This window comes from Dendrobium catenatum, unplaced genomic scaffold, assembly GCF_001605985.2.
Source record: "Dendrobium catenatum unplaced genomic scaffold, ASM160598v2 fragScaff_scaffold_898, whole genome shotgun sequence".
Taxonomy (NCBI): domain Eukaryota; kingdom Viridiplantae; phylum Streptophyta; class Magnoliopsida; order Asparagales; family Orchidaceae; genus Dendrobium; species Dendrobium catenatum.
The window spans coordinates 1,655,812-1,671,013 of record NW_021319360.1 but is presented as its reverse complement, the minus strand read 5'-3'; the positions used below and the strand labels follow the sequence as shown (position 1 = coordinate 1,671,013).

The following is a 15,202-nucleotide window of genomic DNA, read 5'->3' as shown; positions in this document are numbered from 1 at the left end:
CACCATGAATGTTTTTAAAATCATCTACCTCTCTACCAACATGTCCATTTAAATCTCCTCCAATAAAAACTCTTTCTTCAAGAGGTATATTTTGTATTAATTCTTCTAAGTCATTCCAAAAATTTAATTTAGAACTCATATCCAAACCTACTTGAGGAGCATAAGCACTTATAATATTAACAATCTTATCATCAACAACAATCTTTAAAGCTATAATTCTATCTCCAATCTTATTAATTTTTATAATATTATCCTTTAAACTCTTATCTATAATAACACCTACACCATTTCTAGTACGACTCCTACCCGAATACCAAAGTTTAAATCCTAAACTATCAATTTCCTTAGCCTTATCTCCAACCCATTTAGTTTCCTGAATGCACAAAATATTTAATCTCAATCTCGAGCCAAGGCCCTAATTTTCTTTCATGCATTGTGACCTACTCCCATGCTATTCCTTCTCCGCTCAGTATTCCCACTTCCTTGACTAGTTGGCGAGCTCGAGGAACAACTACATGGCTCGAACTAGCGAAGTAGCTTCCAACACATGCACGATTCCTTCCTGGTCGGTCGGCGAAGTTCTTCCCGTGCTACATTCCTTCTCCATTCAACACTCATAAGACCTCATTTTCATTTTTGATTTTTGGACATTCCTTCTCCGCTCGACACCAGTATGCAATCCTCGCCCAATGTAATATTGTTTGATAATACTTTGTAAGAACTGGGAGCCGAAGGATGGCCAGACCACCTCGTGGGTGAACTTGGAGCCGCAAGATATGTCGTTTGGTGGTGTTGTTGTTATTACAGTTAGTCTCCATTTATTAGATTAGTTATAAATTATGGTTAAGTTATTTGTGAAATATTTGTTTATGTTGTATAGACTTAAATGATACAATATTTGTGTTATGTGTTATTTGTTTATATTTTGTAGACTTAGTTGATATCCACCAAATATGAAACTATGTTATTATTGAAGTAAATCAATCTTATAGGCTGATGTTGAAGTCAATACAATTTTGTTGTGTTGCAGCATTAGTCTATTTTGAGTTGCCACATATGCTTAATAAATATCAAAATAGAATTAGAAGAAATGCAAAGGAATTATTTTGAAAACATTTAGGTGTTTTGATATGAAAATGGAATTTAGAGTGAAGGTAATAAGTTTCAATGAAATCCATAAGAGTCGTAGAATGTTAAATGACTGCGAATATGAAGCTTATTTTATTAATTTTTAATAACATTATTATTTACTACATCATCATGTTCAACCCTGGTTCGACCCGGTTAAACCGTGAACCTCTCCTTTCGATTCGTTGTCCGGTCCGATTTCATAACCTTGGTATATAGAGATGATACCTCAAAATTTGAAAATGAATTTCCTGTGATGTCCTATTTTTCCTTTCTCCTTTTCTCTACTCTCTATGATCTCGATTCCTCTTAACTCCTTCAACAAATGCAAGATTTTCTTATGCTTCCAAAACCAATTAAACTTCATTATATGTACATATGTAGTCACAATCAAAAGCAAAGCTACTTAATTTATACAAAATCACCTAACCCATTTTTAAGCTTTTGCCTAAATTTGATAAAGATCTCATCCTATGATTGTGATCACATGGTTCAGATCTAAATAAAACATAAACTTCTATTCAATCTCAATCCTGAGCCAAAAGCCCTAAATTTCTTTCGTGCATTGTGACCTAATCCCATGCTATTCCTTCTCCACTCGGTATTCCCACTTCCTCGGAAGATTGGCGAGCTTGAAGAGCGGCAACAAGGCTCAAACCGGCGAAGTACCTATCAGCACATGCACTATTACTTCCTAGTTGGTCAACGAAGTTCCTCATGCGCTATATTCCTTCTCCGCTCGGCACCCGTAAGACCTTAATTTCGTTTTTGATTTTTGGACATTCCTTCTCCGACACCGGTATGCAATCATCGCCCAATGCAATGTCGTTTGTTCATCTTGTATGAAAACAAGGAGCCACAGGATGGCCAAACCACCTCGTGCGGCAACTTAGAGCCACAAGGTATGTCGTTTGGTGGTGTTGTCGTTATTATTTACTCTCCATTTATTAGATTAGTTATAAATAATGCTTAAATTATTTGTAAAATATTTGTTTATGTTTATAGACTTAATTGATCTCACATTTGTATTATGTGTTATTTGTTTATGTTTTGTAAACTTAGTTGATGCCCGCCAAATATGAAACTCTGTTATTATTGAAGCAAAGCAATCTTATAAGCTGATGTAGAGGTCAATACAAATTTGTTGTGTTGCAGTATTAGTATATTTGGAGCCATCACATATGCTTAATGAATGCCAAAATAGTAATGGTCAATCATTTCAATTTTTTTGACACAAAATTGTTTCTTAAATTTAAGCAAATTAGAAGTGATGCAAAGGGATTATTTTGAAAATATTTAGATGTTTTGATATGAAAATGGAATTTAGAGTGAAGGTAATACGTTTCAATGAAATTCATAAGAGTCATCGGATGTCAAATGGTTGTAGAGGTGAAGCTAATTTTATTAGTTTTTAATAACATTATTATTTATTATGTTATTCTGTTCGAGACCGGTTCGAACGGTCGAATCATGAACCTCTTCTTTTTTCGGTTCGTTGTTATAACCAACCTGTAATATGCGATTACTGTTTCACGCTCATGTGCATAAAGCATTGCTCCACTTGCTCTGCTTACAACGGCTTGTACTGCTTAAACTTACATCATTTAATATCTGTCACTCAATCTGTACGTCTGAGCTGAGCTCAATTATCTACTATGTATGTCTCCTATAAACAGTAAATAGACAGAGAGTTTTATCCTTGCAATTCGTTGTCCTAGCTCACGAAGATACTCCTCCAACGGACTGATTTCTAGACTTTGGTGCAACCAATCACCTCACTTCTAATGCGTGATCTCAACTTCAGTCTATACAACCCTATACAGGCACTTCGCAGGTTCAGATTAACAATGGCACTCAACTTCCTATAGCTCATTCAGGACAAGGCATCCTACCTAAACCCTCCCGTAAGCTTCACCTATCTCGTCTTCTTCATGTTCCCCACCTCACTCACAACTTGCTTTTTGTTCATCGACTAATTTATGACAATGCTTGTGATCTCCTTTTTGATACTAATGGTTTTAGCATCAAGGATTCAATGGTGCACCATACTCTTCTTCGGGGTCCCAATCTTCAAGGACTATACCCTATTAAACTTACTGCTTCTTCATCTCCAGCGCCCCCCTGCAACATTTCCTGTAGCAATTCTCAATGTCTCTACTAACGCTCCCGCCTGGCATCAAAGACTCAGTTATCCAACTATTGATGTGCTTCATTCCATCTCCTATTCTCTCCGTCTTAAGACACATTCATTTCATTGTGACTCTTGTGCTCGTGCCAAAATCCACCGCCCACAATTTGCTCCAGCTGCTTCTAAAACTACAAAATATCTTGAAATCATATATATAAATGTATGGGGACCATCCCCAATTTTATCTTCCCAACAATTTAAATATTGTCTCATATTTGTAGATGATTTTACTCGTTATACTTGGGTATTTCCACTTAAATTAAAATACGATGTTCTCCACATCTTTCTTCAATTCAAACAACTTGTTGATAATCAATTTCAAACTTCTATAAAAGCTATCCAATTTGACAGGGGCGTGTGAATACCTTAACAAACAATTTGAAAATTGCTAACAATCCTTCAGAATTACGCACAAACTCACATGTCCGTACAGACCCCAACAAAATGGCATTACCGAGCGAAAAAACAAGCACCTGCTAGAACATGCTCTTATCTTTGATGCCAACCTTCTTGCTTGTTATTTGGTGGACACACAGTTAGTTGCAACAAATCTTATTAATAGACTACCCTCAAAGTCTAACAATAATATCTCACCCTAGCAACACTTATTCAATAAATCTCCTTCATATGTAACCTTTGAGTGTTTGGATGTCTGTGTTAACCCTAGATGCCGCCTTTATAATTTGCACCACTAAGCTAAGCTCAATTATTATTATTATTATTATTATTATTATTATTATTATTATTATTATATATATCCTACAAAGAGTAAATAGATAGAGAGTTTTATCCTTACAATTCATTCTTTTATCCATCTTTACTTTGTTGTTCTACAGGTATTAAGCTCTTTTAGTTGTCAGATTCGGTTTTCACAACCTTGGCATATAAAAATGATACCTCAAAATTTAGAAAATGAATTTCTTGTGATTTCCTATTTTCCTTTCTCCTCTTCTCTATTCTCTATGATCTCAATTCCTCTTTAACTCCTTCAACAAATGCAACATTTTCTTATGCTTCCAAAGCCAATTAAACTTCATTATATCTACATATGTAGTCAAAATCAAAAGCAAAGCTACCTAATTTATACAAAATCACCTAACCCATTTTTAAGCTTTTGCATAAATTTGATAAATATCCCACCTATGATTTATTCAAAGATACTGACTCAATAACCTAACAAAATTATCTAACACATTTTCAAACTTTCACGCAAGAAGTCCAAAACCTAACTCACCATGTGATGAATATCTAACAAATGTAAGAGTCGATGTCCCTTGTAAAGGGTAGAATAAAAGGTATAGGGTTGAACATGATTAAATGTTGAATTCTATGACATAAAATTTAATGGAGTTATTATAGTGATCTTGTTACAACGAATATATATATATATATAAGTTAAACATACCTAATTTAATCGCTTCATTAATTTTTATCATTAAAATTTCACATATTTTGACTTGAATATGCATGTACGCATGAACATACATATGTATAGGCCATATCTTCTTGTTAAACCGACAGTTCATCTACACAAGCAAGTTCAGAACATTTATAACAAAAATTATTGTAGATTTTTTTTGAAACCGCTCAATACGTGCGAGAGCTGAACCCCTCAACTGCCATTTTTTGTAGATGTTAAAATATAATGATTGCCTCTTTAAGTAACTTGTCCATTTATACTAGAATGGAGATGTCAATTGACTGGATTAAATTGGCCTTATATTTTGCTGTTTTAGCTCTAATTCGTGAGTTTAACAATCAAATCGATGTTTATTATTATTACTAGTTTTGCAACACGAGCTGATGGGTCCTGTACGTCCGTGTAAACTTACCTGCACTAAAATTTTCACAGAAAACCAGAAACGAGTACTAGAAAGATTGATGCATTAGCAAAAAGAGGATGAAATGCAAGATGGTGGAAAGAGAGTAGAGGCATTAAAATGACACCTTATGACTTCCAGTTTCTTGTCCTGCCTCATGTGCAGATTTGTTAGCATTATGGTTGAAGCATTGGGAAAAGCATGGATTAGAACAGTGCATGATGACCTCCCCACCCGTCCACTTATAATTAGAAAGTTCAGCACTTACCAATCCCTCCTTCCAATTAATTGTTGTTCCAGTTACGATAGCTGTTGGTAGATTAGGGAAGCTGAATGTCTTCGTCAACTTCTTGTTTTCAAAATACGGGTTAGGAGAGAAGTTCTGACCACCAAAAATAGAAACTATAATAATTAGAACAATTCAACTAAGCAATGTTTTAACTAGCCATAGTACAAGCTAGGCACTCACGAATGTTATGGAGAAGCCTAGCTTTGGATCTTCTTCAACATCTAATGAAACCAAATACCTAAGAATCTGCTCACCAAAAACATGGAAAATTTATTCTCAGTTCCAGTACCTATTTGATGGAAAGGTGCACACATGCATTTACTGTAGCCTCAAAGTTTCATATATATTATGATCTGATGTCACAGTAAAGTTTCACTTGGTTGTTTCTAGTTAGAAACATAATTTTTATTAAAAAAAAAGAATTTACTATATTTCATTATTTGGTTGGATATAATTATAATTCATTATCAATTTCAAACAATACAAATATCTTCAATTTCCCTCTAAACTGATGATTTCAATTTCCCACTCAAAAAGAATGATTTTTTTTACCAATTTCTAAAATATGTTTTTCATCTACATAACAGTAGAAATTGGCAAATTGCATTTACTCGTTAATTGGGATTAGTACAACCTTTGTTTGACTGAGGACCAATTTAAGCAATGATATAATACCTTTCGATCTTCCGCACTTAAAAACTCACCAAGTATTGGATGATTAATCAACTGCAGCATTCAGAATTTCAGGAAACAAATTAGAGATATATGTTCTTAAAAAGCTCTGTAGTATAAAGCCACGTCAAAACAGAATAAGATGAATAAAATGCTAACCACTGTTAACCAAAAGTCTGCAATGGTTAGCAAAACTTCATTTCTCCTATTGTAGAATTCCCTGCGTATCTCCGTATATTCTTGTAACACCTCCAAAACTTTGTCATCTTCCTCCACATTAATCTACAAATAACAAGTTACATAATAGCTGATGTGAAACTATCATGTGATGACATAAGAATTGCACTTGAAATTAAATAATAAATTGGATCAAGCTTGTTACTAAAACTTTTATGCGTAATCAATTGAAGTTCAAGAATTAAAATATGAATGCTTAAGTAACAACAAGAAATCACAGTACGAGATTTGAAAGCTTTTCAAAATAACATCAAAAACATCAAGTATTGCAAATAGCTAAAATACCAAAGCCCCAAATTTAAAATTTAGACCCTTCACCTTAGGATCCGTCACTCAATTTGAGGTGGAGGTTAGCGGAAGAGAACCGTGAGCAGGCTTAGCGACGCCACTAGTAGACAGGTGACTTTGAGAGGACTTGTCGTCGGGTTGGAAGTCGGGTTCGAAGGAGCGGATGGACGGCCTTCGATGATCCACGTATAGACGGAGAAGTGATCGTCTATAGAGTCCACGAGAGTTGGTAAGATCTGGTCCAAGTACTCTTCCGGGGTGTCGTCGAAGTCGAATCCCGCATCAAAGAAAGGGGAACGGAGAATGTCGACTCTTCCGTTGTGGTCGTACTCAAACCCGAAATTCCATTCGGGCTCCTCCATGCATTCTTGAAAGTAGGAATGGCGATCGCCACAAGAAGCTCTCCAATGGAGGGAGAAAAGGGGCGGCGGGTAGGAGTGGATGGGGAAGGCCGGCGGTAGAGGGAGGCTCCCTGATGGCGGTAGAGGGAGGCTCCCTGATGCCGAAATCTGGAATTTCAGATTTCGGTTGAGATATGGGGGGAATTAATTTGCAATTTCAAATTAATTCCTAAAAGGGGATGGGCGGTTATGAAGGAGGAATTCAAGGGCTGGTTTTATGGAGGAATTAAAGCTTAATTGGGAGAGAGAAAGCTCCCTGATGGGGTCGGCTGACTAGAGGAGGGAGGGGAGAGGAATTAAGAAAGTGGGGACCAAATATTAGCTAGCAGATTTTGAAAATAAATCTGTAATAAAACAGATTCCAGAGAGAAAAAAAAAGGAAACTTTCCTTTAATTTGAGGAGATTTGGACAACCGTTTGAATTGAATTAAATTCAATTGAATCCCTCGGCTAGATTTTAGGAAGCAGATAAGGAAAGTAATCAAAGCTCTTGAGGGATTTGAAATTCAAATCCCAAAATTCCATAGGCCGGCGGGAGGGGTCCACGGGCTGGGTGGCAGGGTGCTGGCCGGCGGGTGGAAGGCCTGTGGCCGGCGGGACGTTGGCCAGGGGTGGGCGGAGCTGTGGCCGGCGGAAGTCGACCTTGCAAGGGGCGAGAGGGGCTGCTGGAGGTGGTGGCCTGGTTGGAGAAAACTGCAGATTTCTTTGGTCTTGATTTCCCTCACTTTGAATTTCTTCCAACTATTCCTCCACACAATGATCTGGGATTAATTCTAGAACTCACGAAGAGATCTAGTTCTCCCCTTGAACTCACTAAGAGATCAAAAGGAGGTGCACTCACAAAGAGAACAAAAGAGAATATTTTTCATTTCATCAAAAACTAAAAAAAATTACAATGCATATTGCCTCATATATGGAGGCTCCAAATGAAAGAAAAGAAAAGACAACAATGCCCTCGGGGCTACATAAGTCAAGCAATGCCCTCAGGGGCAAACTCGGAAAAACTAATAAAAAAAATGACAAAAGCTATAAACTCAAAAGTAGAGGCTCTGGATCGTAGCCGTCGATCTGCGCCGTCGGCGATGGTACATGTGTCGAAATCTGATGTCCCCATCAATAGCATGTTCAAATGAAATAATAACAATTACACTTTTGCTACAAAGGCAAGAGAATGGCGTGCAAAAAAAAAAATTTGCTGGAAGAGAAACACATTTGGGGAATACCAAATTTGTAATGGATAAATTCATAATAGTTTACCTTTATGACTAGTACTGATGTAAAACGATCATGCAAAGTTGAATTACTTGAAGAGTTTGCACGCTTAAGTGTTAGAAGCCATAATAATCATACATTCACAATTAATTTTCTAACGACAAAAAAAAAACACTAAGAGCTGTAAAATAAGCTTAGGCTGAATCACACGCGTAAGAGTTAGGATCAGAAAACAATCAAGTTAATCTAACATTGCATACATTAATGGTTCAACGTAAATCCTAAATTAACAATGAGATTAGGCACCATGCACGAGTCCCTCACTCAACTCTCTAGTTATCTAAGCTTTAGCGGGGAAGAAATAGCATGATATTTTGTGAATCAACATATAACCACAAGTGATAAGCGAACTAGGAAGATAAGAGAGTTGGGTGGAAGAGTTTACCTACATGAAACATAAGACACGAAGCTTTGGTGTCGATGATGGCTGTTTCTGCAGTGGGATAGCAATCAGAATCCTTTCACAAGCCTGAACAGCTCCTAGGAGGGATTGGGAGTCATCGGCCAGCAGGGCGTGGACTCCAGGAGGGCTGGACAGCAGTTGGGCTGGTTGGACAGCAATGGAAAAGTGCAGAACTTCCCTGGACAGCGATCCCGGTAACTTGGACAGCAACTTTCCCAATCTCTGGAGTTCTGGACAGCAGTGTTGAGAATGGAAAAGTTCTAGACAGAATATAGAATCCGTCCAGAAATCTGGACAGGGGAGAGGATTTGTAACTTCCAAAACAATTTATGTCATTTAGGAAAGATAATGATAACTCAAATCTAATTTGAAATTCAAATAGACTTGGAGTTATGCACTTTCCTAATTTAGATTTGCAAATAAGGAAAATTTTTGAAATTTGAATTTCAAATTTCAAATTGAGGAAAGGGACTAATAAATCTAATTTAATTTATTTTGAAATTGAATTCATGATTGATACTTTCATAATTTGGGATTCCATATATGGAAAGAATTTGAAATTCGAATTTGAATTTTAAATGAATTCAAATTTTCCCTCTCATTCTTGAGCTAAATTACGAAGTCATTATGATGATTGAAATAATCATAATGAGGGGGGAATTATGAGGGGGGGCGGCGACAAAGGGAAAAGGGGGAGGCTAGGTGGCGGATTGTTGTAAGGTAGGTGGGTGGGATTTAGGCGGTGGAGCTAGAAGATGTGTTGGGTGGAGGAGGGAATTCGATGCAAGAAGAAAATAAAAGAACAAGAAAGATAAGCGAACCGCGAACCTTGGAATCCACCAAGATTGACGGGTATTGCTTTTGCCCCACTTGGGCCTCTCCTCTCACGAACTCACTAAGAGATCATCCCAAGAGAGAAAACTTAGAACTCACAAAGAGATCCATAAGCACAAGCTGAAAATTTCATATTAATCATCATCCCTTTCCAAGAGGAAGGGGAAGGCTTAAATAGCCAAATACATGAAGGAAAATAAAGGACACAATTGCCCCTAGGGCAAACATAAGACAAAGCCCTCCAGTGAGGGTAGAAAGGGAAAAGTACAAATAACAAATCAAATACATCAAAATGAATAGACACGATCGTGGCCGTTGATCTTCGATGTCCTCATCAAGTACATATATAAAGTGCAGATGAATGCACACATGAAAAGACGCTTACAATCAGAAGCACACATTGAAACCACAGAAACACAAACAATGAATGCATGCACATTTTGTGCGTCAGCGCATGTGTTAATCTAACTAGATCCAACTGAGGAGAAGAAAAAAATTCATAAGTCGCTCCGTAGTGAATTCTTGATAGGATGGAGACAAGGCCAAACGAATAAGTGCACAAATTATTACCATTAGCGAAAGTTGTACAAAAGCAAATTGAAGCAGAAACAACATTAATAACATCCGAAATATTAAGATTACATATTCATCATATTAAATTTTAAAAAGATTGAAATTAAATACACATACAGTTCATGGACGTTTTCACCGTATCTCTAAGATTCCACAAACTGAAGCACCGAACAGAAATAAATGCTAAACTTTCTTTACAAGAACAATGTAGTATCAAGCGATGAATTCAATGGTGGAATATCAACACCAAACATTTAATGCAAAGCCATCCGCCAAAGAGAAATGAATTCTAACTTTTCAAAGAAATGCAATCGGATAATCAAACTCAAACTCCCAGCAAAAGTCAAAAAAAGAAAGAAATAAAGAAAAAGAAAGAAAGGAAGAAGTGGCGTATTTGGCAGAAATTGGAATAGTAGCACCTTCTGGAGCTCCGTTTGTATATATTTTATTTTCCTAATTGAGCGCACAAATTCTTCATCAACGTGGCCAGAGCCAGAGCCTTCCCCACCACTCCCCTCCACCTTAGCCTTCTTCTTTTTCGGCATCTTCATTCCTTCCGATGGCATCATGGCAAAAACACCAAACCCTAACTCCAGTCAGCTACGAGCAGCGTGATGAAGACAGAAAGAAGCGATGGAGAAGAGCCGCGAAGCAAGGGTTTTCTAACCACCGCTGGGCAGAACTCAGAAGTAGAGGCGGCGTAGGCGGGTTGTTTCATCCCGAACGAAAAAATAAAAAAATTAAGAAATAATAATTTTTTTTTTAAATCAAATAGGCTAAACGAATTGATTTTAGTTTAAATTTAAAATTTAGCCAAAAGTGATATATTTGTTTCATTCAATTTTCATTTAAAATTTATAAAAATAAAATAAACCAAATTCATATTATGTCATGTTCTAAGAGAAATTATTAGGTGTGGAGTCCAATGTCCAAACATCCATTTAAAATTTGATATTTTGAGTGCACTTTAGTTTTACTTTTTTCGTGTGTTTTACCTGCGATTTGATTATTTTTTTGTTATATGTTTTATTGTGCTTTAACTATGCTTTATTTGTGCTTTACATACGCTTTAGCTATATTTTTGATGCGCTTGACTTAAGGTTTCACTGACACATTAAATATATAAAATAAAAAATAAATCTAATTGAATATTCCTGTGTTAATATTTTATTGGAGTCCATGTTCTAAAGTCATAATTCATGCATTATAGATGCAAAAGAAGTTATTTCAGGATATAAGAGCTGTCAACAATATTATTAAGTGGTTGAAAATTTATTATGATAATTTTATAGGACTAATTTTTTTCTCAAAAAAAAAAAATAGTGGCAACAAACATATGAATTAAAATACTTTATTGTCAGAAGTATTGAGTATTGAACACAACATAATTGATCATATGATCATAAATATATGGACAAATATTTGCAGCTAAACACACTTAAAGAACATGTGTTAGAAGAGGTCTCAGTTGTATTACATAATGATATTTAACACATTGAGCTCAATTATATAATTACAATTTCATTTCGTCATTACTTTTTCATTATTTTTTAAATATTTTTGTTGTGGAAAGCTACTATTAGCAATCATAATAATGAATTTATTTTATCTACAACAATTTTATAATCAATTTTATTCGTTAAAAATGATATGATATATGAAAGAAAATGTTCAAATGAATGCTGAATAACCCTATTCCAAGACGTGAATGTGATGAACTACAGATAAAAAAATGACTTGGAACAATCCAATAAAACTAAAACATTGATTTTAAGGTGAATTATAAAATTAGACGTTTTAATCCAAAAAAAAAAAAACAAATCCAGTTAATTCGGACCGTTTTTTTTTTTTTTTTTTTTGCGGACCGTTAAAGATGGACCAAACTCATTCTGAAGTAAACAATGCTAAATGCCATACTGCAAAGCCTCCGCTCTCCCCGCCAATGCGGTCGCTATCTGCCGTCACCGTCGGCGTCCTTGGCCTCCCGCTTCCGCCTGCACACCGTCGATTTCCCTGTTCCAGATGCCCTTGCTCTACTCTCCTCATCTTCTCCTCCCTCTGACTCCTCAATCTGGAACGCCGCCATTCGTCGCCTGGTTGATGAAGGGAACCACGCTGGTGTACTCAATCTATACCGTCGCATGAGCTCCCCTTCTTCCGGCGTCCTACCTGACAACTTCACCTTCCCCCCCGTCCTCAAGTCCTGCGCCCACCTCGGCGACCTCGTGGAGGGCACGCGGATCCACCGCAACGCCACCGAGCTCGGTTTAGCCTCAAACCTTTTCGTTTCCAACTCCCTCATTTCCATGTACGGGAGGTGCGGTGATTTGAGCACCGCAAAGAAACTGTTCGATGAATTGCCTGAACGAAACGTAGTCACCTGGAGTGCAATGATCGGCGCATATGCTGATAACGAGCGTCATGAAGAAGCGTTATCCCTATTTCGTCGTATGATAGAAAGGGTTAGACCAAATAGACCCACTTTTCTAAGAGTGATGCCTTGTATTAACAGGGGCGATGATGCAGACGATTTGTATAGGGTTATAGTAAGAATGGGTCTTGATTCGGACACTGTGGTTCTGAACGCCATGATTGTGATGTATTCAAGGTGTGGGAGAGTTGGGTTTTCTAGGAGATTGTTTGACGGGATTATTAACAAGGATTTGGTTTCTTGGAGCTCGATGATCGAGGCTTATGCACAGGCCGACATGTTTCCTAAAGCTTTGAATCTGTGGAGGGATATGAAGGTTATGGGATTTGTTCCTGATCATGTTATTGTTCTTGGCCTGATTCGCGCTTGCACGAATTCAACAATGGCTTCTGTTCGACACGCACAACTTATTCATGCTTTTGTGGTTCGAGGCTTCTATCAGCATAACGTGATGGTTACTACTGCTTTGATTGATCTTTATGTGAAGCGTGGAAGACTCCAATATGCACGTAAGGTGTTTGATAGAATGCAGGATAGGAGTGTGGTTACGTGGAGCACCATGATTTCTGGGTATGGAATGCATGGTTTTGGAAAAGAATCAATTCAACTTTTTGATCAAATGAAGCATCGCATGAGACCGGATCATATTGTGTTTGTTTCAGTGCTTTCAGCTTGTAGCCATGCTGGATTGATTGAAGAGGGATGGCAATGCTTTAACTCCATGGCTATGGACTTCGGAATCACCCCCAGAGCTGAGCATTTTGCCTGCATGGTTGATCTTCTTGGACGCGCTGGAAAGCTAAAGGAAGCACGAGAGTTCATTGAGAGAATGCCAATAGATCCGAATTCTAGTGTGTGGGGTTCATTACTAGGTGCTTGTCGAATTCATCCAGACTTAGAAATTGCAGAACTAGCTGCAAAATTACTGTTTGAGCTGGACTCTAAGAATTCGGGACGATACATTCTTTTGTCTAATGTGTACACTTCCTTGGGCAAGATTGAAGAAGCGAATAGCATCCGAACTCTAATGAGGAGGCGAGGAGTAAAGAAAACATTGGGGTATACTGTTATAGAGTTGAAGGGTAAATTTTACAAATTTTTAGTTGGGGATCGGTCGAATCCAGATTCAGATTTGATATATAAAGAGTTAGATAGATTGATGAAGAGAATTAAAGAAATGGGTTATGTGCCAAACCTTAGTTTTGCATTGCATGACGTGGAAGAGGAAACCAAGGAAGAAGCTCTGTATATGCACAGCGAGAAACTCGCTATAGTTTTTGGAATATTGAAGTTGGATCCTGAATGCGACATTTGGATTCAAAAGAATCTCAGAGTATGTGGCGATTGCCATGAAGCTATCAAATTTATTTCAAAAGTAGCTGGAAGGAAAATTATCGTTAGGGACTCTCATAGGTTTCATCATTTCAGTGATGGGTCCTGTTCATGTGGAGATTATTGGTGATTTTATCTAAAAATCTGACTGATCCATTTGCCTAAGAACTGCTTTTCACCCCAGCCTTTTTTCAGATTGAAACAATGAGCAATGGAGGCTTTTTTATGGTTTGGGCTGAGTAGTGGGAATCATCTTTCAAAGAGCACAATATTCATGCAGTTTAGCAATTCAAATCGGTCAACAGATTAAGGATATATTTGCATATAAAGATCCATTTGAGGCGGCTCCAATTGTTAGTTAAAAAAACTATTAAATTGTTACGATTTTTTTTTTTGAAATATGTTATGGGTATCATTAACCTTTTTTTCTTAAAAAAAAAAAGAGGGCAATAACTTTTGTATGGGTAATTGTAAAAATTATTTCTCATCATATTTTTTTTTTAAACAAGAATAAAAAGAGCAATAGCCTGATAAAAATATGATGCAGTGAAGTATTGCAAAAGCTGCCACAAACAGACTGTAAGCTTCTTGAGAAAGCTTGTGCTTTCACATCTGTATTAGCTTTGGCCTAATTTTGTCCCACATTTTGGAATGGCTCTAGAAATAGAGAAATTATTAGGTCCGAAGTCTAGAAGTAGAGATCCGTCCAGACATTCACTTAAAATTTAACATATGGAATACACTTTGATTGCATATTTTTTGTGTGTTTTACTTGTGCTTTATTTATACTTGCGTTCTAAATTCGTTTTTTTATTATGTTTTGACAGCGTTTTTCCTCCACTTTGACTGTGCTATCGATGCATTTGGCTTATAGTTTTACTGACATATTAAATATATAAAGTAAAAAATAAATTCAATTGAATATCCAGATGTCAACTCCACATGAAAAATATTTTATTGACCTCCAAATTCCACACCTAATAATTTCTCCTCGAAACAAAGCTATGCCTTTATCTCCAGGATCACATTAATTTATGTGTTATGTTTCTTCTTGTTGATTTTAACATATATTCACTGTAATCACCAATCTGAAATTTCTCTCCAAGAACCAGCAACAGCTTTGAATGAGAAGATGCCGAGCAGAGAGCATCGGTAAAGCTTGATGTTGCAGGTATTATTCAATATTATATCGCCCATGACCTGCCAATTTTGTTTAATCAAGTCACTTTGGATTTCGTACAATTTAAACTTACTTTCTGCTCATGGAAATACTAGTCACATTTGAAGAAACAAAAGTTTTTCTCCATTGCAAAGAAAGAACTGATCTTTCCCAT

At 36.7% G+C, this 15,202-nt stretch overlaps 2 protein-coding genes across 3 annotated transcripts in view; one reads left to right on the top strand and one right to left on the bottom strand.

Annotated features, from left to right (window-relative positions):
- Nucleotides 1-10,821, bottom strand: part of LOC110110488 (NAP1-related protein 2-like) — a 23,719-nt gene extending 12,898 nt beyond the window's left edge. The window contains exons 1-6 of one of the 2 annotated variants that reach the window (XM_020841987.1): nt 10,525-10,821; nt 6,257-6,379; nt 6,101-6,151; nt 5,606-5,671; nt 5,405-5,518; nt 5,264-5,286 (exon numbers count right to left, since the gene is read on the bottom strand). In XM_020841987.1, coding sequence (XP_020697646.1) covers nt 5,264-5,286; nt 5,405-5,518; nt 5,606-5,671; nt 6,101-6,151; nt 6,257-6,379; nt 10,525-10,674 — 527 coding nt within the window. In that variant the 5' untranslated portion in view covers nt 10,675-10,821. Of the gene's footprint in view, nt 1-5,263; nt 5,287-5,404; nt 5,519-5,605; nt 5,672-6,100; nt 6,152-6,256; nt 6,380-8,684; nt 8,982-10,524 lie in introns of those variants that run through there. The other variant, XM_020841988.2, reaches the window with a different exon arrangement.
- Nucleotides 10,822-11,990: 1,169 nt separating this feature from the next.
- Nucleotides 11,991-14,558, top strand: LOC110110563 (pentatricopeptide repeat-containing protein At3g26782, mitochondrial-like). Its single transcript, XM_020842092.2, has one exon. It carries the CDS (start codon nt 12,007-12,009, stop codon nt 13,996-13,998), a length of 1,992 nt encoding a protein of 663 aa, XP_020697751.1. The 5' UTR covers nt 11,991-12,006; the 3' UTR covers nt 13,999-14,558.
- Nucleotides 14,559-15,202: the final 644 nt, after the last annotated feature.

What these genes read in the sequence shown, in the direction of transcription:
- LOC110110563 (XM_020842092.2), top strand. Translation starts at nt 12,007, where the DNA reads ATGCTAAATGCCATACTGCAAAGCCTCCGCTCTCCCCGCCAATGCGGT.